General features: G+C 34.0%; 1 protein-coding gene and 1 pseudogene across 1 annotated transcript; one reads left to right on the top strand and one right to left on the bottom strand.

Annotated features, from left to right (window-relative positions):
* Positions 1 to 1,343: 1,343 nt before the first annotated feature.
* On the top strand, positions 1,344 to 2,495 carry LOC149376081 (uncharacterized; annotated as a pseudogene).
* A 10,326-nt stretch (positions 2,496 to 12,821) lies between these two features.
* Positions 12,822 to 18,713, bottom strand: LOC149376080 (uncharacterized). The gene is made up of 9 exons (XM_089593196.1): positions 18,627 to 18,713; positions 18,227 to 18,476; positions 17,957 to 18,152; positions 17,427 to 17,527; positions 16,851 to 17,351; positions 16,341 to 16,805; positions 16,194 to 16,276; positions 15,779 to 16,124; positions 12,822 to 12,967 (listed from the first exon to the last, which is right to left on the bottom strand). Exons 1-9 carry the CDS (start codon positions 18,711 to 18,713, stop codon positions 12,822 to 12,824), a joined length of 2,175 nt encoding a protein of 724 aa, XP_089449322.1.
* Positions 18,714 to 26,000: the final 7,287 nt, after the last annotated feature.

The following is a 26,000-nucleotide window of genomic DNA, read 5'->3' as shown; positions in this document are numbered from 1 at the left end:
ATGAAAATATTCATTTGGTATTTGATAAATTTAACTCATTAATAGCACCCCTAGTAGAAAAAGATAAGGGAGAAAAAAAAAATTTTTAATTACAAGTGTCACCTTGTAAACCATCTCTTCGATATTTTAGAGGTCGCTCCATACGAATTCGTATAGTAAATCATGTAAAGGTAATTGCACCTTGTTTCAATTACCCGTAAGAGTGACTAAAATATAAAAAATTTTTAAATTCGTAAATTTACTATTCAAATATTCTCTGGGGATTGACAGAATAGAAAAATATATAACCATATTCAAAAACCGAGTAAAAGTAGTTTCACTCTTAAAAATCACCCCTAGCAGGGACAGGGATAGAAAAATTTTAAGCAATTAAAATTTTATGTTGGAATTCTTCTCTCGGCGATTTGTGGGACCGCTGATTATCGATAACCACTCAAAAGTCGTAGATAGATGGTTTCCTCCTAGTAAAAAAAACCCTTACAAGTGACAGTATAAAATTTTTTTTTTTTGGTAATTTGAATTTTATCTTAAAAACTATGTATTGAGGGTTTTTGGATCACAAATTACAGATGTACGGTCAAACATTGTAGAAAGCGTGGTTGCATTCCATTAAAACTACTTATTTTAATGATAGAAATGAGGATTTTTCAAAATCCAACACTTTACCACAGATATCGACTCAGGGGGCTTAAAGATCACTGATGATGTATAGGCAGTCAAAGATCGTGTTATGGTTTTTCATCCGAAAAAAAAACCACCCCTAGAAGTCGTGGAAATAGGGAAATTTTTTTTTATACTAGGGGAAAATTAAAAAGAATTTCCAGAAATACGTTAGTTTGGAAGATGTATAGTAAAATTTATTTTGTATTTTTATCAATAGCGAATAAAAGGGTATCGCAGAAAATGTGCGATGTTTCGATGTACATAACTACGGAAGCCCGGTCACGACATCTACTACTGTACGAGAAAGTGTTTAAGCAGACGAGTTCGATTTAAACGAGACGAGTTGTAAGTCGAGTTATTGATATACAAGTCGTGTTCGTATACATGATATAACCCCAAACTTTTGTTTACATCACCTGTATTACAACAGCAGCAGCTTAAAGGTAATTATAGTAATTAAATTTACTCATATCGCATCGTCATACAAAATGAGAATGCAATTTATTCATGTACATACATAACATAAACTGCTATGCTGTATCACAAGCATTTCATTTATGTAATTTTTAATCAACGCAACACCTTTGCCTCTCACTTATTAGACTAGGTAAATTAATAAATGGTAAAAGTTGTGTCACTTTGAATAAAATATACTAATTTAGATAATTCGTGCAGTTATCATGGAACGAAATGATACCATACGAAAGTACTTCAAACAAAATTACTCCTATAATGAATTGAAAAACATCTTGGACAAATATGGCTATAAGATATCCTACAGACACTTACAAAGAATATTGCAAACTTTGGGTCTACGTCGAAAGCAGTGCAAGGAAAGTCTTTGATAATAAACTCTGTTATGAAGGAATAAGAGGGTAGCGGAGGTTGCTTGGGATACAAAGCAATATGGAGAAGATTGAAACTACAATATAATTTAAAAGTTAATAGACTAACAGTGGAAAAATTATTGCGTGTCATTGATCCTGAAGGTGTAGAAGGTCGTTCCAAATATAAACTAAAAAGAAGAGAATTTAAATTGGCACTTGGACGGCTACGACAAGCTAAAACCTTATGGCCTGGCCATACATAGATGTGTCGACGGGTTTTCACGTAAAATTCTGTGGTTGTCAGTTGCAGCAACTAATAATAAACCTGAAGTCATCTGCTATTATTTTCTTAGAGCTGTCAAAAAATTCGGTGTTGTACCTACTTTGGTAAGGTCTGACAACGGAAGCGAAAATGTGGTTGTTGAAGGAGCACAGCACGCTCTCCAGTCCAATCATTCTGATGATCTAGCTGGGGCCAATAGTTTTATCAAGGGAAAGAGTACTGCAAATCAGCGTATTGAAAGCTCGTGGAGAAGAATGAGGCAGCATTCCGTTGATTTCTGGATAAACTTTTTTAAAGATATGATAGATCTGAATCATTATGATAAGTCAAATGCAGTGCAAGTAGAATGTCTTCGATTTTGCTTCGCAGCCATAGTTCAAAAAGATCTCGATAGAACTAGGCAAGAGTGGAATAGGCACATCATTAGAAAACAAAAAGGAGACACTGTAATTACTGGTTAACCTACTTATTTATTTAATATGCCTCAGTGCTTTAATAGACATGACTATGGGCACGTAGTCTCCGAAAAACATGTGAGTAATGCATGGAATAATTTCGTCGAACTACCTAAATACTGCAGCTATGCATTTTCACAAATAGTACGAGAATTATACTGCGTATACCCGGAGCCAAGAAACATTGAAGAAGCTGTTGAAAAGTATCATAGAATTTTAAGAGATATAAAACAATTAGAAGAACAACTACTTTTTTTACACAAGTAATATTTTTTATGATTCATAATGCTTACACTAATTTTTAACATTTCATCTTATTTTTTATCCAACATTTTTTTTAACATGATACAAAACCAATATAAAATATTTATAATCCAACAATTTTTAAATTTATTATGCTATTATTTAGTACTTTATATTAAAAAATAACAATGCATTGACAACTACTTTCCATTCAAAAATTAAGTACTGTTATTATTATATTAAAGTTACAAACTTATTCCATGTAATTACACTCTTACATTATTTATTAGTAAAATGTTAATTTTTATCATTAAATAGGACTACAAATTCTTTTTGGTTATTTGTCCAAGATAAATAATCACAGTAGAGCAAATGGCGTTAAGTTACAGAAGCATAAATATGATTTAATTTTTTAATACTGATAAAATTTTTGATGCTGACGGACGACTTTGTACGTTACAAGACAAACTTTGCAAAAGTACTGATCGATATTTTTGTGGAATATTTTTTAGATCAGATAATGTACTTGTTTTTAAAAAATGTTTCAATTCGGTTTCAGAGCGTACATTCCACATGGGTTCATCTTGGAATAATTCAATAATTGTGCACGCTAGTGACCATACATCACTACTTGTGGAAGCTGATCTGTTTTCTAAAAATATTTCAGGTGCCATAAACAACTGCGTACCAACAGCACGCGAGCCCACAGTGCTGCGCAAAGTTGTAAGCGTTACTTTAAAAGTGCTCAATCCAAGATCGCAAATTTTTACTTGTCCATCTTTTGTAACAAGTATATTTTCGGGCTTTAAATCTCGATGAATTATCGGATTATTTTGGGAGTATAAATATGTCACTGCCTTGCATATTTGTTTTGCTATACATAGTTTTTTATCTTCACTAAAGTCGTAGTCCTTTTTTAAATCTTCGTCGTATAAAATTTCGTTCAAATTGTTTCCATCGACAAATTCCATTACCAAGTAAACTTTTTTCAACTCCTTACAGAACCCCATTAAAGTTATGAAATTTGCATGGTTAATAGTTCTTAGTATAGTTAGTTCTCTTTCGATATCCTTTATTTGCTGAGAAAATACTGGTAAAGTTTTGATTGCAACCACTTGATCCTTAAAATGACCTTGAAATACTTTGCCTTGTTGTCCAGCTCCAATTAGTATTTTAGTGATGCTCAGCTCAGATCTCTCTATTTCTTGTATTTCATTTATAGAATTTTTGAAAATACCAGCATTACTACCACGAATAACTATTTTGCTCGAAGAGATAGTCCCTTTTGCACATGTAATTTTACAATACCAAACTGAGTCACTATTATTGACAGGGATTTTTTTGAGCCACATAAGCATCGATCCTTCCTCGTACAAAATATCATCTTTATACCAAGAAAATATTGGTTTACAGTCGGAGCACTTAGGAATAACACCTATGCCAAAGTCTCCTCCACAAAATCCGGATTTCACATTAGAATCGTAAACAATCGCATGATCTAAGACATTTTTACAGTCCGGAATGACGATAGATTTATGCATTTTTTCGTCAACGACCATCTGAAAATAAATTTTACCATTGATCGTTATTCTACTTATTTCAAATTAATAGTGTATAGGATTAAATTCTTCAATAGTTGAGAGTCTCTCTCGCATTTCGTCGTCTTCGGTAACTTTCCAGTAGACACCTACAGAATCTCTCTCCGTTATAGATACCTCTTTGTACCATATTTTGAGGTTGATATAATTAAATACCACACGTCAACGTTATGAATGTTATTTTTCATTACCTGCATACGATGAATAATTGAATTGTCATCGTTCATAACACTCGTAATAGTTGCACTGTGGATATTGGAAATAACAAGCTCAGAATCCAATTTTGGTTTTTTAGAATCGCATAATCTTCAAGAGGATCTTTAGTATCGTCTTCAGGCACCTTACTACAAATTTCTTCCATTGTAGTGTCAATGCTCTTCATAACTTCGACGCTGTCAACCCTTCAAAGGTCTTCTTCCTCGTTCAAAAGAAACTCTTCATTCAGCGTACTTAAAAGATATAACTGCTTTTTATGGGTTGAGATATTATAGTATTTATAATACTCCCAAAGCCCACATAGATTACCATTATGAGCAGAAAAACTAGGAATTTCTGCGTTCGAAAAAAACCTGATTTAATTCTAGAGTTTTTGAGCAACAGCTGGGCAGTTTTATGATTGAAACATGAAAGCCCTGCGTTGATTATATTTTCGATAGTGTATACTACAGCTAAATCAAGTTATAATTCTTTTGACCCACCAACTGGTATTCTTTGAAGGATTTTTTTTTTATCACTTGATCGATGTTTCCACCCCAAGTGTAACGTTTTTTGCTTTACAGGTAATGAAGGTTGGTTGCGAATGTCACTGATCTAAATTCAAAAAGATGAAAGTCGGTAAAAGGGTACTCATAATAAAAGTACATTGTAAGTAATGCTGTTGCAAGACAGCTACATTACCTGAAAATATTGAGCATGCGCTTATTAGTTTGCTATACATCTCATCGGACACATGCATTCACAGCATTATAGAAGAAAGTTTTTTTCGTTAGAGATAGAGCAGGCCAGAGTCGAAAAACTTGCTGTATAAGACTTTTATTCTGAGTATTCAAGTAACTTACATTGAAAATTTTTTGGAAATAAAAATTATTAAGGTGCATTTTTATTCCACAAAAAATCGTTTGACACCGATTCAAGAAAGAGAGAGAGAGAGAGAGAGAGAATAATAGTTGTTTATTGTGGTAAGGACCTTGAGTCCATATTAACTTTGATAAGATTTACATTGAGAAAGAGAAAGAGAGAATACATATAAGGACGCAGTGATTGACAACAGGACACGTTACTTACGTATGATTTTCATACTTACACGCTTGCGATCAATGCTTTTGGCTGTTCCTTCAATAGTTTCTGATCCTTCAATCACACGTTTGGAAAAAGAAATGCGTTCCTTTATTTCTTTGTCAATCTTATTGAGATGTTCAGTTGGAGTTTGATCTAAAAACGTATTTTTTATTTTCTGAACTGTCATACATTCAGTAGAAACGATTATTAAAAAAAAATTTTTATTCTACAGTTACCTTTTAAATAAACTGTGTAAGTATTAATGTTACGATTGACTTTTATTAAACCATTTTGGGTTAACAAACCTACTTTCTTTCCGTCGTCTTCAAAAAATAAACCAGTGGCTTCAGGATAATAAACTTGGAGTGTTCCAACGCTGATGCACCCATTTTCATCGACTGGTAGCTCCATACTATTGTCACCGCATAACACTGTTATATTAGTCATCTTCACATAAAAAATAGCTTTTATTATCATGAATCATATCGTTTCTTAAGTCTCAAAAATAAACGGAAAGTGTAGATTAAGTATTTCGTGGCCATGCGGTCAGATACTAAGTAATAAAAACATCAAAGATTACCATTTTCAATAAAAAAGAAATTTTTATAGTGTAAGAATCAGTGTTTACGGGAAATAAAAGCTTTAATAACTTTAAATTTAGTTTAATTACCTTGTACATGCTGCTGCTGCTGCAATGCCTACAATGTAATACAAAAGGCATGCGGGTAAATGAAATGCCCAAAAAAGTTTGGGGTTATGTCATGTATACAAACACGACTTGTACATCAATAACTCGACTTACAACTCGTCTTGTTTAAGTCGAACTCGTCTGCTTAAACACTTTCTCGTACAGTAGTAGATGTCGTGACCGGGCTTCCGTACACAACTTATGTTAACATATAACTTATGTATCCAGACGTTTATATTTATACAATAGTTGTAATACTGTACAAGAAGAACATTAAATTTTTTATTGTATTTTTACCACTAGCGATTGGAAGTGTATTGCTATAACTGTACTATTTTAAAAATTTTTTGGTGTTTAAGTGTACGAAATAAAAAAAGGTAATGATTCCAGACGTTTGTGCTTATACAACAGTTTTATTACTGTGCAAGGAGTATAATTAAATGTTTATTATATGTTTATCACTGGCGAATGGAAAACTGTCACCAACAATGTGCTACTTTTTCAATTTTTAGAGATTTTATGTGTGTCCACAATTTATAGAAATTATGATTGCGGGCGTTCATACTAATAGCATAGTTGTAGAAGTCTTCGATGATTTTTTTTTCCATTTTACTACCGGTGAATAGAGAACTATCGGCGATAATGGGCGATTTAAAATATCTTTTAGGGGGAAATGTCGAATTGGGGCTGAAAAAAAGAGAAATGGTCGAATTGGGGCCAGGCTGTTATCTCTTTTTTAAAATAGTATCGAACTGGGGCTGGGCTTTTTATCGTATGTTTTAATCAGTGTCGAATTGGGGCCCAGGCTATTATATCCTAATTACATTTTAATATACACTTCTACATCTACACTGTAAACACATCTATTTGTACATTGAAGAACTGTAAACATAACTAATGTATACATATTCATTCGCTCCTACATTTGACTTCAAGCGGGATATCTTCTATTAGTCCCTTCGTCCCTCTTAGTCCTTCTGTAATAACGACAGCCAACATACGTTACGGCAATAAAGTTTTGTATGGGTGAACGTGGCAAGCAACTGTTATATTTTGACATGTACACGTACTCATTTAAGGCGAATTTGCGCAACGAGGTGCAGCGATGGATTTGCTCGAATAAAAAGTGCAATAGTTCCGTAAAGCTTAATTCGAGTAATACTATTGTTGAACACGTGGCAAGCCATAATCATGATCCAATATTGGAAACTACTTTAAATTGAAGGACGATCAGCAATGCTGTGAAACCAAAAGCAGTTGATGACATTTTGATTCGCCCATCAAAATTGATACGCAGTGAAATAGTGAAATAGTGAAATTAGAAAAAGAAAAATTCTTAAGAGAACAAGTGCTGTATTATCAACAAGGAACGATCACTCGACTAAATTTTATTCAAAATGTTTCAAAAAAATTTTTGCCCGTATATTAATCGATCATAAATATGTTTTACTATACTAACGAAAATCTATTATGTTAAATAGAGAGAATATGTTTTACAATAACGACGGATCTATTAAATTTTCAAACACATTTTTTAAACACACCAGTTATTTTATAAAACTGCCAGTCCAAAGCCTGGGTGAAGTGCGCCCCCCAGTTTGAAAGTTGGGGGGGCTCGAGCCCTCCCTGCCCCCCCCGCCTGGGCAGCCCCTGAACCTTTCGTATCTGGCTGAGTTCGTTTGTTATAAAGTAATTTATAGACATGTACACGGAATGTACCATATATATATATATATATATATGCGTGTGTGTGTGTGTGTGTGTGTGTGTGTATGCATATAAAAACACATAATTAGTGTTATTAAGTCATTCTTACTGAAAAAATTGTTGAATGCCCCTACAATTTCTTACTCTATTGTTAAGTGTGGGGAGTGAATTTCGTATAAATAGTAAGACAGAAAAAACAATGTGAAATAATATTTTTAATAGTTCAGTTTATTACTGATCTTGAAAATCTACACATCTCCTTTGCCTATCAGGAATAAAAATTTGTAGTCTCTGTAATAAAATGTATTCTTCTTTCATTATAGGCCTGCTCCAAAAAAGTAGCCTTGTTTGCACTCTCATCAATGTTAAATAAAATAGACAAAGAGCCAACTTGCAAAGTAGCAAGCATTCCTCTGGGCAGTATGGCGTACGAAAGTCTAAAATTGAAGAAACATTATCCAATTACCAAATTCTTTCATCATTAGTACATTTAGTATACCGATAATTCTGATGATAACAACAATAAAAATAACACTAATGCTAACAGTGATAAACGTACAAATAATAATAACAATAAAAATGACGACAATGACTATGATGGATAACACTTTGGTTTTTATGCTAACTAACTTCGTTTAGTATTTACAGATTCAAAGAAACTGGCATAATGCAAAGAATAATGACTATTTACATGACTAAGATTCCTGATGAAAAAAATGCATTTCACTTCATTGGTATACAAGACGTAATTCCTCTGTTTGCCATTTGGTTTTGTGGATACATCCTAACTCTTATAATACTACTTGTTGCAAATAATAAATTGTATGAAGGCAGGCTCTCTTTTTCTTTATAGTTTTTGTGCAAGCCTTTGTCGGTATTTCAATGCAGCTGCTGGAGTGGGCGGTAGAGTTGCTGTTATCGACCCATTATCGAACATAAGGTTCGTACAAGAGATGGAGCTCGGGGTGGGAAAGCTAGGTTTTCCCACGGACGATAGCCGGCAGAGCTCTTATATGCTTAAAAAACAAGGTTGCCAGGCAACCGCGATATTTTGTTTAAAACAGTCTTTTCTTTGTTTTCCGTTCTTTAAATACAAAAGAAAAGAGAGCCTGGCTTCCAGTTTGCTTTGTGACTTCGAGCTAGTACGCAATTGAAAATAAACGTTTGCTGTTTACGATTTACTCGCTGTTTTTTCCTTCGGAGTAAGCGTTATCGTCGGCAACACAGAGGACAACATTGTAGTTCCAAAAGATGATCGTGTTGGACATAAAAAAACTATACTTGACATGTCAAACCTTACTAGTGTCCACCGTTTTGCCAGGAATACCTCTTCATCAGGCTTCTAAGGATTTTGTTGTTCCTGCAGTCAAAACAAAAAACAATTGTAACATCCAAGTAGTATCAGATGTCTTTAAATTACCTAGTGTTAGCTTACACCCACATCAGAGTATGTTAGTGACTCTTCATTCTGTTCGATCGATAAGTTACTGAAGTACAACACATTGAAAAATGCAGCCGAATTTGAGAAAAAAGAGCTGGATGTACTACAGACGACGATTGTATTACTAACAAGTTGAAAAAATCTGAAAATAATGCTGTCACGGTAAAATCTCCAGTACATCGTAAGCCTCATCTTCAACAAGCTAATTTACCTGGTCAGAATGAAAAGTCTAATATTGCAAAGATGCCAGTACAAACGTCATTCAGAAATAAAATTGCGCAGTTACATCTATCGATCCCAGTTGTCAGCGAAAACGAAATAATTTTAAGTAAAAACATATTCGGTAAAAGAGCTCAAGGAGCTGCAAAAAGGAAAGCATCATGGTTCTACTGTAAAAATGAATGTAACGTGGTGTAAAAACGATGAATATAAAAGGCAACAAAATATTCATTTTATGAGAAATTGGGTTGTTTGAATTAAGTAGACATCCGAATATTATTTCAATAATGGGTGTCTCGGGCACAGAAACTCAAGTTCACATGATAACAGAATACTTTGAGTCGCAAAGCCTGCATAGTATTATTCACGACCGAGATATTCGTCAAGATTATATTTTAAATACAGAGGTTAAGATATATATTGCTCTTTAGTTATGCCATGCTGTTGCATTTTTACACTTGCAGCCCAAATCTCCAGTTATACACAGAGATATCAAACCTGGAAATGTCCTTGTAAAAAAAAAATTTTATACAAAGCTCTGCGACCTAGGTCTTGAAGTTTCGAATGCTTTGAATTCTAATCTCCACTCTACAGTAGCGAATGTTCGTGGAACTTGCATGGTTATGCCGCCCGAAATGATTGTAGAACGAAAAGGAGCCTCAACTTACACGGATGTATAGTCCCTTGTCTGTACTATTGTAGAACTCTTTACAGAAGTCCAGGTATGGAAGATATCATCATATTTTAACATTATAGAAGTTGGATTTTGTTAATGACCACAAAATAATTGTTTTTATTTAATTTTTTCGTTAATTACAGTATTTAATATTTATGGAAAGTAATCGGCCAAACATAAACGAAAAATAAGATTAAGCTTTTGAGTAAAAAAATTAGAAATTAGCAAGATACATTGTACGTACAATAAAGTACCATATGAATTAATTACAACATAATTTACGTTTTTCTTTTGATATGTTAGTCAGACCAATAATCATTAAAAAACTACTTGACTCTTGTTATCAGTCATAAAAATGATACATATTAATAAAGTAAATACCATAAAAAATGTAACTTCCATTTATTTGGATTGTTAATAAAATAAGTGCAAGCCAGCAATAACATAAAAAGTAATTGTATCCTTAAAAGTAGAACAGTACGAAAAACCTTATAAAAAAGGCTTATATATAAAGTTTGATCAAAAAATTTATACATTACTTATATACGTGTTGTAGGCTTATAATTGTGATGATAAAATAAATTGTTGCGTTATTTTTACTATTATGATAAAACCCATAAAGAGCATGGTTGTTTGTAAGAATAATAAAATGTTTGTTTATAATAACTTTATTGGCGTATTTACTTATGCACGAACGTTAATTGCATTCAATATGTATATGTACAAGTTAAAAGCATCTCCGCAAGAAGTAGAGGGTGCATTACAACCCACACACATCTCCACTAGCTCTTCAAATTCATTGGAATACAGTTTTGGTTCTGTAGCGTAATCGCACTGTAAAATATCTAATACATTTTTATCAATTACTTTCTTATAATCTCTTTCCCCATACTTTTCCGGATAATAAAAAAGCTTGTTCGGTATACCACCCATAGCGTTGCTTTATTTTATAATCCTGTGTTCATTCCATTCAGTAGCAGTTGTAGCAATGTCTTCTTGTATCAGTTTACCAAAACAAAATTGTTAACATTCTGTGTGAAGTTTACATTAAATTAAATTTATATAAAAAATAGTTTAATGCTGTTTTAGTTGTCTCCAGTAACTCTTAATACGTTGGTTATGCGTACTTTTTCCCCTGAAAAAGCTACGAAAACCAGAAAACATGTCGGTGTGCTGGGAACGTAGGGCCAGATGGATATCCTCAGTAAAAGTGGCTTCTGTACCATTATCAGCTCTCATTAAAGTAGGTATAAAGCCATACTCTTTAGCAGTCGTGAGATAGTGATGAACCACTACTGACGGATTATTGTTCGTAGTTGCAACTTTTAGCCAAATAAATTTTTTTGAGTATCCATCGATGCAACCATGGATAGGAAAACCGAATTTTTTTAATTTATCGCTTCCATCGATATGACAGATGTAGTTGGGACCTGGAACACGGTACTCTCTTCTTTTAAGCCTGTATCAGCTACGTGCTTCGATACCATCTGGATCAGCTGCCCTTAAAATTCTTAAAACAGTATGTTGTTTTACTCTTAACTGATACACATGCCGCAGTCTTTTCCACATTGACTTGTACCTGAGTCATTTGCCGCTGCCTTCCAACTCTAATAAAATAGCGAGAAGAATTTGTTGAACCGGTGATTCTTTTACATTTTTTCTTCGCAACTGGGGGCTTTCACAAATTCGTGATAAAGAACGTAGAGATACATTGATACCATGGTATTTTTTTTAAATGTATACAATCGCCTTCAAACTTTAATCTTATGAATGGTATTTGAGCACTAAATCGACTTTGGATGCAACCATTTTATCAATTGTAATACCTGTAAGCATGACAAACTAACAAAATCTAACCTATTGGACTCAAATAGATAAAGTGAAAGTAACTTAAAATATATCTGTTAGTATGCTTACACAATAAAAATCCCAAATAAAATAAGTACGTGTTGAATTCCAAGACGGAAAAAAACTGTGAACTAACTCGTCTTTAACATTAATAAAACGCAGCTTGGCATTCTACGCTGTTTCAAGCATTTGCAAAAAGTTGTGTAGGAGCAGCTGTCAAACGATGGACCTTCTTCGCAGCTTCATATTTTGGTTTGGTACCATTTATGTTAGGCGTTATTGAGTTATTAATAAAAGAAAAGAAAAAGATGCAGTGCACGGCTTATTTATGTATCACCGTACCCATGCCTATCGATACATCGCTACTCACGATCACTCGAGTTTTCGAGAGTAAGTATCATCGCCACGTCCCATATCCTCTACTAAATCGTATTTACACCAGGCTAGCTAGCTAGCTAGCTACGTGGCTAGCTGGCTAGGTGGCGCGTAGGCGCTTCCGTACGTATTAACTGCCCATGCGTGCACGCACATATGCGGACGCAGCACATGCGCGCGCACTCCAGAACTTTAGAGAGCGGAAGTGAGCCGATCGCCATGATTAAGCCACGGTGATGGCGTCCCGGCATGCAGGTGAGGTCAGGCCAGGTCAGGCGTCCCTGGCATCAAACCGACGCCCCGGCCGCCCGCGACAGCAACCACGGCGCAACACCGCCAAACTGTCCCCACGCTCGCTCACCTCCTCTCCCGGAGCAAGTCCCAACCCGGAAGTACCTGGTCGACGGAGGCCACATGCGATCACAAAAACACGTTCACAACTCGCAACTATAGAGGGAAAACAACTTACTATTCACTTGGCACGCTGCGTCTCTCATCGGCCTTTCCTCCCTCTCTCTCGTCAGTTCCTCCCTCTTTCTGCGTTGACGTGGCTTGTGCCTCCTGGTTCTCCTCGGCCACACCTCCCATGCATCGCTGGTGGAACTAACTCGCCGTCGTCTGTCGAGCCCTTGAACTCAAACTCGGCCTCGGGCTCGGGATGTACACCTTACTCACTTGTGCTCATGTTTTAGCGAATTAAAACGAGAAAGAAGCTCACTACAACAGAGAAACACCTATCACTCCAGGGCTCACACAAAGAAACTGGAAGCACGAGATCCTCAGCACAAAGCCACTCATGAGAAAACAGTCCCACGCAGTGAAAGCGTGCTGGGCCCATAACCTGTTAGCATAGTTAGTTCCACTGCGCGAGACTGATTATTGATAAGTTTGTGCTAGGGTACAAGAAGTTACACAAAAGAACACTGTCAGTCATATATAAGGTTAAACACAATTTATTATTATACAGCCTTGCTGTCTTTTATATTAAACCTTACCGTCGTTTGTAACCGTCGTGTGTACAACTGTACAGGCTGGTAGCACGTATTCAACCAATTGTAGAACGATGCGCAGCATCGGTCATGCACTTAAGTACTGCTAAAATAACATAGATGGCGCTCTGTGTAAACGTTTTGTAGGGACCCCACTGTATGCGAGCGGAGTGGGGATAGCGAAGAGGAGAGGCCGCTGCGGAGAGCAGTCGAGCAGTCGAGCAGTCAGTCGTCCCGCTTGAGCTGAGCTATCAGCCACGCTATTATATCAAAAACTACACTGGAAAAAAGTTGGTCGCCCTGCGCCACCGAATACAGTCACGCCGTGCACTCACTTTCTTGGTCGCGCCGCATGCCTGTTCTGGGCGCGCGGCGCACCCAAAGTACCTGGCGCGCGGGACAACTAAAATTTAGATGCGCTGCTGCACATCAATTACAAAATTGTCGTAAACAGAGTGCCGAAAATCGTATCTACTGAACTGCTCAAGCCGGCACATTTTGTGCCGTCGAATGAGGGAGCCCCGCAACTGCCGGAAACTATTTGTAATAAAAAAAGCGACCCCATTGTACGGCCGATACTAAAAACCTACTCAGGGAAATGTCCTGCGAGGTTTAAAAAAATGTGGCCTTCGCCAAACAATTACCTCTTAAGAGTTGATTGGTTAATGTACCGTGTGTTTTTTTTTAATTTCTAACTCGTGCCATAAGTACCTATGTATATATTTTCGTAATTAAGCGATGATAAGGTCCTGCGGCGACCACTCGATTTCACATGATCTCATATGTTTAAATTTTTTGCAATTAAGCGATGTTTAAGCCTGCGTCGACTGCTCTATTTCATGTAAATGTTTTCGCAATAAAGCATTGTCATTACGTCGATCAACTGCTCTAATCACGGTTGTCATGTTCATCTAGTTTTTAAAAAAGAAAAGGAGGAAAGAGAAAGAAAAACGCGCTATTAAAAATTTTAACGTTTTAAAAAAATACGCATTTGTGTAAAGGATCACCTGAAGTTTTTCGTTCCTCTCTTAGTCATTTTAAATGTCGCCAATCTTAAAATTAAACAGCAACGGTCATACGTTCAGTTGACTATTTTCATTGGAGTTAAACGCATTTATGTTAGCGACTAACAGGTTCATTTGTCAATAATGGGCGCCGTGATATACTTTAAAAGTAACCCCCGGCGTATTTCAAGCAATCAATCGAAATTGTTTTTTTTTTTTTTTTTTTTTTTTTTTTTTTGTGTACATGTAATTGTTGTAAGTTTTAACAGAATTAAAACTTGAGGGGAGTAGTGTAGAGACCCCACCGTATGTGAGCGGAGTGGGGAGAGCGAAGAGGAGAGGCCGCTGCGGAGAGCAGTCGAGCAGTCAGTCGTCCCGCTTGAGCTGAGCTATCAGCCACGCTATTGTATCAAGAACTATACTTATTGAATAAAGGCACTGTTATCGTTTTACTTAAGGAGGCTTGGGCGATTTTAAATTAAATGCTGGCTAGGTCTGAAATTCAGAGATTATATAGATAAAGTTTGCTAGATTTTTTTAGGAAAACAAAATAGGTAGGTCAACACATTTATTTTCGAGAAAATCGCTTGTGAAAATTCGTCAGTTTAACACGTAACCTTACGGAACCCGAAATTCAATAGACTACCGTACCGCAATAAAAAGCTGTGGGCCCACACATTAAATTGGTACATGTACTTAAAAGTATAAAGAATCTATTGTTTAAAAAAAAAAATAGGATCAACACGTTAAATTTTGAGAAAATAGCGAGGAAAACATCGAACATGAGAATTGTTTTGTTCAGTTACTGTGAGTGCGCATGCGCCATAAAAGTTGCAACAGTGCATCAATAAGATGGCGCGCCATTTAAATAGACAGTATACATGAACGCAAGTAATGGTACGTTACGTATACTAGTAATTGAAAAATAATTAATGAAAACTGAAAATAAAATGATATAGATATTAAATAATAACTAATCAAATATAATTAACTTTGTTAGAATCATTTATTTACTGTTCTACAGCATTTGTAACAAACAATATATACACTATTTTCTCTTGTGTAGCTGATCAAAAATATTCTGGATGATTCTTTTGTTGGTGGTAACTCGTGGTTTATTGTTCACATTTTCCCCTAGTAGGAATGTCAAACCGTCTAATCCTCCTGTTTCAATTGCTTTGAGGAGCATTGTTTGATCAATACCAGCCTTAGAAATTTTCGTTTTCATAGCTGGTTTTATGTTCGTTAAATCAGTCATTGAGTTCTTATTGTCTTTGATTTTTGTAATCTAGCTTTAGTATTTAATATAAATTCAATACTTTTTGTATTTTTAACAATTTCAGATGTGTCAATACAAATCTTATGAATAAGTTTTTGTAAAACTAAAACATCATTTAACGCATTATGTGCGCTCATAACATCACTTTTATCCAAAAAGTCATTGGCTAAATCGACTTGTTTAAATGATCCTTTTTTTGTCTTACGCTCAGTCAATATACTTTTAAATAAAGGCAAAGTATCACAGACTCCTTTCACAAATAGTAATAATTCCTTCAAAAGATTTAAGGATTTTGCTAAAGCAAGTATTCTTGGTACATCAAATTTATCTCCATTGTGAGCTACCAAGATGCATGGTTTTTTTTTCAGTTTCAGAAAGTATAGAAAACTAATAAAAGCTTCCCTAGGTGAAGTTGTTATCACAGCAAACCCATCGACAAACATTTGATCATTACGAATCTGTATCCCAGTAACTTCAGAAGCTTTAACTGACATGGATTTTCTTGGCATTACGTAAATATTGAATAAACTGTTGCCACTGGTTGCTGCAATCTAAAGTAAATAGCAACATTGTTAAATATTGATTTGAAATAAACGTTATTTCAGGGAAAAAAAAATAACCTGAACTATTTCATCAGTCATAGCTAAACCAGTTGTTTCAATGTCGAATACAACAACCTCACAATTGGTCTTATCAACGGTATCTGAAAGAAATAAAGTACAAAAAGTGCAATGCAACGTGCATATAAAAAAAAAAAATTTTAATACCAGTAAGTGGAACTTCGTCTATTAAATCCGATGTATTCAAATATCCACAACCAGATTGGTATGAAACACCTTCGCGATTTTCTTTTTGGCAATTTCTTGATGTTCTTTCTTTCTTCAAAACAAGACGTCTCCTTTTAAAAGAAATTGTTTTTTTCTTCTCGACTTCATAAGTCAGAGTATCTTCTTTTCTTTTACGAAACTTCTTTGTATAATTACCGGGAGATAAATTCAATTTTTCATTGAGTTTTACAATAAAAGTAACTCCAAGATTTTTTTGCGACACAGCTATTGCTACGCGAAAACAATGCGATTCCGACCCGCCGTAAAATAAAGATTTCGAATGTTTTGTTATGACCGTGTTATTAAAAGACTCGTTTACCTGACTAGATGCGCACGGTGCTATTTGTTGAGCATTATTTACATACGGTTCAACTATTTTTTCCAATCGTTCTCTTAAATTCAGATCTGATAAACATTTGCCATCTTTAAAATACTTATATACGTGCGTACCTTCCTCTTGAATAGTACAATATGAACCACACCTTTGGTGTTCTCCGAAAGCATGTGGAATAATATTTTCTAAAGCAATTTTCACCTTTAGCTCATCTCCTTTATTTTGTTTAATTGCTATAGTAAAAGTTTTCGAAAAATATTCTCTGAGTGACGCATTTAATTTCATTTCATACAATTTAGAATTAAAAGTTTTTGCAACATGGTTCAAGTCAGACCATTTTGTAATTGTGTAAGGTGACAGCCGCCTCAGAGCTGCAATGGCAGATGAGTCATCATCACTGATTAGTGTCGTGATTTGGCATCGTTTTTTGACTAGATCTTCATTCTTCAATACTAGCTCTACAACCATATCTGCCTCCATTGCTTTCGAAGAAGCATTGTGATTCTTCTTGCAATCATGACTTTTGGACTCATTTACTTTACACTGTTTACAGTATATATTGTGACAAGTAAAAGCTATAACTTTTTTATTAAAAAATCCAATTAACGACGAGTGACCTGCATAGTTATGTTATTGTTTAATAAATCAGTACTTGAAAGCACGAGAATTTTAGAAAAAGTTTGCTTTTATACCACTAAAACTATTATTTTGGCGGGATCTTTTTGTCCATGCAGCATCGTAGGAAGCAGTTAATTTCGTGATTACTTCATTTTCATCTTTAACTGTCAAACCACTACGAAGGGAAAAAAATGATGAATGATGGGCAGGTACAGGTTTAATAACAAGTACAAAATCAACATTATACACAGTTATGTTTTTGTATACTATCATATATTATACATCAAAATATAGTAAACGGAGTTTTGCAAATAATTTTCTTGTAAATAGTGTAAAAAGTATTTAAAAAATCATATTGATAAGTATTCAATAAATATTAAAAAAATAATTTGTGTATAAATAGAAATGTACAAAATTAATCACATATAATAACAGTGATCGAAGATTTTGCATAAAATGTTAGTGTAAATATTGTATGAATAATGTGTAATAAATCTAGTTTGTAAATAAAATAATCAGTCGATTATTTACAAGTGTAAGGGTGTACAAAAATTCTCACTGGAATGACGAAGCTCAACGATTGTTTTAGTACGAGAGGACTTACTTATTACTTTTGTGTGCAATGGTTGCCAATTTTTCATCTTCTAGGGCTGCAACGGTTGACTCCTTTGCTAAAGATTCAATTTTTTTACCTACGTATCTTTCACTACGTTTCAAGGATTTAGCATCATGAGTGTGACAATTCAAGGCTGATAAATAAGTGTTGATCTTCGTTGCACTAAGACCTGCATCAAGCATTCCTATAAATTTAAATACGCTGTTAAAAAATAGTGAATTTCAATATTGAGTATTGCATCTAACGTTGTATGCTCACCAATGGCTGATTTTAAGTTAGTATCATAGTGACCACGGTTTGATCTCTTTCCAGTGTCTACTTCCACAATAATATCACAAAAATGGCATTTTATGTACCATTTGCTGACTATTCCTTGGAACTTTTCATGCTGCAAATGTCGAAGGGACAACGGCTTGTCACAAGACTTACACCATAAATTTTCTGCCACTGTCTTCTTTTCAATAATTACTCGACCTTCTAAGATTGTTTTCGACTGTTCATCAGAAACCTGTATACAAAAACACGAATTTAACAAGTTTTTATTTTGTCATTAAAATGTTTAATCGAAAAATATTTTGCATTTTCCAATGTTTACAAATTGTACAATAACCTCACTTTTCGAATGTATACGCCTTCCCTGTTTCCCGGCTGTATTTACCAATAGTTTTGCTATGTTCTCTTTTTCTTTTCTTTTAATGAACTTTCCTTTCTTCTTACCCACAACTCCATGTTCTCTCTGAGACATTTTCACTTAATATGTGCTGACAAAAATATACGAGGACGATGACAGATCGGACAGGTTTCAGTCCAACACAAGTGTAGATATAACAGCAGAATAGACAAGAGTGCGGTGTTGCCAGTTTAACAGTGGCAGGGCCGTCAACTGTATACACGGTACCTCGGGAAAACTAATAAATTTTTTAATATCGATTTTCCCAATGACTTTTCCGCGTATTATTGCTATTTTGTTCACACATGTGTATAATCAAAATGATAAAAAAAAAAAATATTACAAAGAATCATTTGTATGACAAGCACCCCACAGGGGCCCCTCAATAGATACGACACCAAACGCCCAAGCCTCCTTAAATAGTTCTTTTCTGTTCTTAGCCACTCTCTACCCCGCCTGTTCCTACACTTTACATCCAACATTTTACAATACAACTGGTAGTTTATACTGTCAATCCTCAACATAAATCTGTAAGAGTAGAATTGCACGCAAGAAACAGTTTCGTTTGGAAAACTGTTAAGTAGTTTATCAATTTTCTTCGAAAACAAACATTAGAGCATATTGTAAAGTCGTTTAATCGGTGGAGCTCAAAAATTCGCTCTAACCACCCGTGTCGACCATGTAGAACAATATCTCTGGGATATTTTTCTTTGTCAACTATTAGTGTAGCAATTTTATTATTCCTCGGCGCGTTGTATAGTCCCCGATGTTCACCAACAGGAGTACGGTCAGCATGAATAATCAATCTTAAGTTTTCAAGTTCATCGACTGTCCGAAATTCACAATTAGCAATTAGATTTCAAAGTCCTTATAAGGGGATTGACATCATGCATAATTTTTTGCAATGATTCAATCAAAGTTTTTTTTAGGGCATTATCTGACCGAATAGAAATTTGTTCAGCTTCAGACATGAAATAGATTTGTAAGCACTGCGGACTTTTGTTCTGTTCAAGAAGTAAGCTGTCTATTAAGTGGTATACTTGACCTTGAACTTTGAAAGTTGGCATAGTTTCCTTCTCTGATCTCTTTACCTCCAAATGATGTCATTTGAAATTGAGTATTATAACGTCTGACATTATCAAGAAAATGTTTTGATAGGGGGTGTTCGTCCATCAACAGACACCTTACTAATTTTAGTAGGGTTTCCAATGAATCAAGAGAAACTTTACCACCAGAATAATGAAGCCCTGGAGCTTTATCTCTACATTTTTTAGCGCCACAATGAATGCAAATACAAACCATTCCACCAATTTAAATTGCTGGAAGATTCAAGTAATCAATGTCAGGGTTGTAATAGAAAGCGGATCTGTCACTTGCATGGTTATTTATTCGTCGATTTTGCCGCTGCTGTTGTATAATCTCAATAAATGTTCTGCCTCAGTTTCTCGATGCCTGAAATTGTAAACGTTTGGAGCATTTGAAGTTCTTCTTCCGACTCGCCCTCTTGCAATCCTAAACGGAGAGAACAAACAAGGTATTATTCTAGGATGACTTGTACACAGAGTAATTCTACAAAATTTTTAAATTAACACCGGATGTTTTCATAGTATATTCGCCGAGCTAACAGCAATACAAAAAGTCCACATTTCTTACAGTATTATTGCTGATGTTTTGGCCACAATTTGCTTGTGAGACATCCAAATAAGCAAGGGACTCTTTCGCCTGATACTCCGAGGTGTGTCACGGAATAATTCTGGTTTACTTGACGAACGATTCTGGTTTAGCTATAGGTATACACAAGGTATATAAACATGAGAACAGCATGCATGCTATAGTAGTATAGTACGATACCTTTGTTGCATGTGAGTGCATAGTGTGTTATACATGTATGTGCGTGTGCCCAACTGCCTATGTATAGATATACTACTGCTGCTTTATTAAGTATATCTGCTGCAACACACAGGTACGCACATATATGTCTATAGACACTGTTAATGCATATATATATGCATTAACAGAATCCCATACACGATTATACCGCCTGTACGCTACCAGAAAAATTCCGTGATGAGCACGGGATGATCAGGCGAAAGAGAATTACTCAAATATTGTAGCTGCACTATACCAATTAACAGATGGCGTAATAGAGATTGTGCTGTAGAGTACTAGGTAAACAGTGCATGTTGGTCGTATTATTGCCAAGTTACTGACTTTGCTGATTTTCGTGTGAATTTCAGACTATTATCGCTTTTGTTTGAGGAAATATAACATGAAAAAGTAATCAAACAATTGTTAGGTTTGAGGACCATAGAATAGTACCTTGTTGGTTCTCTCCGTGGCAGCTATATGGCCACGAGCTCAAATTATCTCGTGCCGCGAACAAGAGCTACGCGCTTTTCGAGACGTTTTCTCCGCCTTTTCTCTTTACACTTAAAGCGCACGTATTAGCATCCAAGACCTGCTTATGTCCTTTACACTTGCTATGGTTTTGAGTTCTATGCAACCATTTGCTGCAAAATTGCATGTTTAATACATGTACATTATTGTAGCGTATACGTACTACAATAACGTACATGTGTCAAGTACAACGGTCTAATTTGTTAACTAAAGAAACTACAGTGTAAGACGTAAAAAAAATTTTTGGTCGCTTACAATAAAGTTAGTTTGAATATTTCTTTCAATCTTTCAAAAAATCAGCTATGGGATAGTGATGGGAGAAGTATGTTTGAAAATAGATTTAAAAAATTATAAGCATTTTTAGCGAACAGTTCTCCAATTTTTTTATGTTTGGATCTAGTTAACGGAATATCAACAACCTACATGGTAATTTCAAAGGCTAGTCGTAAAATATTTGTTTAAAATGTCCTGTTTGGAAAAAATTATTTCAATACTTTACTAAATTTTACATAACTTTATTTGTATTTGAAAATAAATTTACATTTCTTAATTTACGTAAAAATTATTATTTATATCATAAAACACTTTATTTTTAAATTTTAATACCTTTGAATGACAAATTTTCAAAAACCAGTTGATAATATCACAACAAAAGAAGATTATAATACTCGAAAATAATTATAATTGTTAAAAACATTCATTTACATTATTCAAAAATTTGAAGCATGACTCACATTTAAAAAAATTTTTTAATATCAGAGAATATAAAAGGTGATAAAATTTGAAATCAGTATAAAAGCTATTTTTGTGAAGATTTCGCATTGGATACATTTTTTTACTGCATTTCACGACACTTATATTATCTTTATTTTTCAATAAGTGACAAAAATGAGATTCAATTGCTGCCACAAAAATTATCAATAATTTCATGCTAGTCCACCAAAGGGAAAATAAAAGTATAGGTATCATAGTGGCGATCTCAGATCACTGTTAAACTTATGTATTTAATCCTCAATTGAGTTAAAATCAATTTGACCGTGTTAATATCTTTGGAAATGCGTTGACAAGTTGATCAAAGCTAATCAGTCACTTTGAGCTGCTGGAACGAAATTAACAAATACAGCTAATTTTCTAATACAACTATTGTGGGAAGCCAAGCCATATTGCTGAATCATTTAAGGAAGTATGGACAAATTTGTTAAACGAACTTGCATTAACAAAACTTAAAATTAAAATGTACGGTGGGTATTTTGATAGTTCAAAGGGTTTTACAAATTTTCTAAAGACCTTTAATATAAGACTTTCTTAAAAATGTTTGTCGTACCTGAATTTTTTAATTCTAGTTTCGGTGTAACTTTAAAAAAAAGGAATGAACAATGAAGAATATAAGTATATCAGCCAAGAGGGATGGGTAATTGTTCCGCACGTGTCGATGAACAAGTTGGCTATCAGAATATCAGAGCCCGTTCCCACCCACACCTACAGCTTAAAATGCACCGAAATAGATACGTGACCAGCATCATCGAAGAAATATATAAGTACCGCGTCGCGCGCGTCGATGTTCGACTGCTCGGCCATACGCCTGCGTGTCAGAATCGCGTTGTCGAAAGCTTTCGTGCGCCGTATACTATAGTCTGCCTCTCAGGATCTTTGGCGCTCCTCGCCAACGCTCTCAGTTTGCGCTTGATTCCCATGTGGTTTATCGGCAGCCGTAATCGTTCTTCTTTTCAGTACATTTGGCGCTTTTTAAACGTTTCTTCCAACTCACTTCTTTTCCAATGACATCTTACAATTGAAAAATTCCAAAAGTGTATTTCAATATGTATCCAGATACATCTCAATTCAAATTTTAAAATTTTTAAACCTTATTTTCATCATGAATGAGCCAATAATGAATTTTTTCGATAAAAGTAACTTCTTTTTACATGAAAGACAAATAAATATGGAATAAAAGCTTCATGTCATAGCTGTGATGGGTGGAATTTCGTGAGAGTTGAGAACTTAGTTTTCCTAAGTCGTCGAGTTTACTGTCAGCTTTAAGCTCGATATATGTTTCGAGCTGGTGAGTTAATGGATTAGTAATGATTGTATGTCTATGTATGTCGTGTTATGTGTGGATCTTAGTAAGGTTTCGAGTTGAGGGTATCTTCTGTAATTCGTTTAAATTGAAAATGTTTCTTTTTGTGATATCAAAAAACAATAATTTCTATTAGTTGTCAGTTAAACTATTCCATTACGAGTTAATTCAATATTTAATAAACACTGAAATTTAATTAATAAACTTGACTGCAACGCGGTACAATTTTTCAGTTATCTAGATGAACGAAATATTTCTCCTTTTTTTTATTGTTGCAAAAGAAAAAATCCTAAATTGTTGAACTGAAATGAAAAATCGATTCGGAAACAATTGAATTTTAACAATATTGGCTATTATAGCCATTTACCTCGTTCCCAAATTTGCAAACACAATTATTTAAAGTAAAAGAAAAACTCATTTTTAGTTTGTCGTAGTGGGCAGCTAAAAACTTACAGATTAAACTAACGTGCTTTAAATAAATCAAAAAATATTCTAACACTTTTAAGATTCTGCATAAAAAATATTTGTTTGGACATTAGTTTTCCAGAATGCATTTGCTATGTACAATGCTGAAAGATTAACATACGAACTATTATTTTAACGAAGTCATTTTTAGTAGTGCAGTCAAATTTCATTTATTTGAACAATATCAATGTTCAGTTTCGTTGTTTGCTTCAAATGTTTTTTGTTTTTTTCCGTACAAATATGGATACAAATCTTTCAAAATGGTATATATTTGTTTTTTTAATATAATAAAATGAACAGTCTAGTTACGGTAGTGAATTGTCAGTTTATGAGAAGTAAAAAGCTCATAATTTTAAGTGTTATGATTTAATTTTTGTAAAAAAAGTTTAAAAATAAATTTATCAATACTGTTTATCACTAACAGATGAAAAAAAATTTTCTATGATTATTTCCCTATTTTTTAATTATTTCATTATTTGTAACATTATTCGTGAGCAAAACTTTATCGAAATAAAAAATTGTAGTTGTAACTAAATAAAACGAGTTACCTTGGCAATCTCGTAATGGATGGAAAATGTCGATAAATTCAATTACTCGCATTAAATAGAAGATTATCAAATAACCATAGTTATATTAAACACACTTTGCACGTTCTTCGTTATTGACACTTTTTTATAATATCATATAAACATTTGTATATTTTACAGTTCAATTCGTAAGCAGTATATATTACACTCACAAAAAGAAGTACCAAATTCCTCTTCCGTTGTTTCTATAATTTTTGTCATTTTAACAAACAACCATACTACATTTTACCTATGCAACTTTTTTTTTTAATAACCTTTATGTAAATAAACAACTATGAGTACAAAATTTGTTATGTATAAGTTATACATTGTATACTGTATGAAAGACATCATAGAATTTCAAATATTTTTGTCGGATAATTTAACGTTTAGAGCTATATTCACAAGAGCTTAACTGACTTTTCTAAAGCCATACAAGTTATTTTTGAACGTACAAACTTATTTTCTAATCATGGAAGTTTTTTTTCTAGAAAACAAAATTTAATACGAGAACAATTGACGATTATGTCTGCATCGAGATGTGACGTATAGGGTAACTTATTCTGAGAATGATGTTGGTACTGCCAGTATGGCTGGACTTATACATGAGTATATGCGGATAACTAAAAATATAAATTATTTAATGTAAATGACGTAGTGACAAATTTTTTGCGTTGAAAGTAAAAACTTTTTTCTTACATCCAACGAAAGTACTACTTTTCTTTATATTTTCAGAGGTAAAAGGGTCATATTATTTTCTGGATGAAAAGCATTCACTTTTTATAAGAGGATATTTTACTGCCACTCGCCAGGTTTTATATTACCTTCAACTTGGGAGGTAGTTTCTACGCAGAGTATGTCAAAAGTACAATGCATACTTACAAAGATAAAGGGAAGAATGATTTGGATCTCGTATGTATTGTCATTTGCATCAAAGATAAGGGTGGCTAACAAGAGATTTGAGACTACTCACTGGCTGGGGTTACATAATATAGGGTACAAACTTTCAATGTGTTATAATATTAAAAGATGACTAAAGCGTACATAAGTATGATAATTTTTTTTTCAGAATCAAACATTCTTTCGAACTTGAAATAATTCAGTCACTTTTTCGCAAAAGTAACATTGTTATCCTTAAATATTATTACATTTTCTTAACACAGTCACTGTACTGCAATTCAAACATACAAATTAGTTAACCCTGCTTAAGAAATAATAACGTGTGTACTTGGTGGACATGTGACCATTTTTTGTCCAGTGTATTAAAACAAACACTTGAAAGCTTATGATTGTCCTGAATAGTAATTTTTTGCACTTAAAAAATATTATTAAAAAGTGTGAAAGAACTCGTTGGCAAAACATATTCATTGAGAAAGTTTTTTTAGAAGCATCATGTAAAAAAATTACTATAGACTTTTTTAAAAATAAGATAAGTTATCTGAAAAAATATTTTAGATTATGGTATTTGTTGAAACAAATAAGTTTAAAATAAATTTTACCACTCTGAGACATTTTTAACAAGGCAAACCGGTTTCTGCACAAAAAAAATCCGACAGAATAATTTTGGTTTATCCATGGGCCTCTTAGTGCACACAGAATTATAGCTAGCCTCCGGATAAATAGTTATTTTTATAACTGAAAAAATTACAAGTATGAAAACTACGGCTTTCGTACTTTTTTTTCAACGGATGACATATTTTTACTACCAACATATTTATAATAAATGTGCTTTAGGTCCTACGTAAATTAATTCTAGAATGTAATAAATGGAATAGTTAGTAAAAAATATGTGAAAGAAGGTTTTTACTTTGCATAATTCAGAACGTAAAGAAACAATGAGAGCTGGTATGTGGATTA

This window comes from Copidosoma floridanum, unplaced genomic scaffold (genome assembly GCF_036245765.1).
Source record: "Copidosoma floridanum isolate Cflo_tuat_1 unplaced genomic scaffold, Cflo_Japanese_pri ptg000001l, whole genome shotgun sequence".
NCBI lineage: Eukaryota > Metazoa > Arthropoda > Insecta > Hymenoptera > Encyrtidae > Copidosoma > Copidosoma floridanum.
This window is presented reverse-complemented; position numbering and strand designations above follow the sequence as displayed.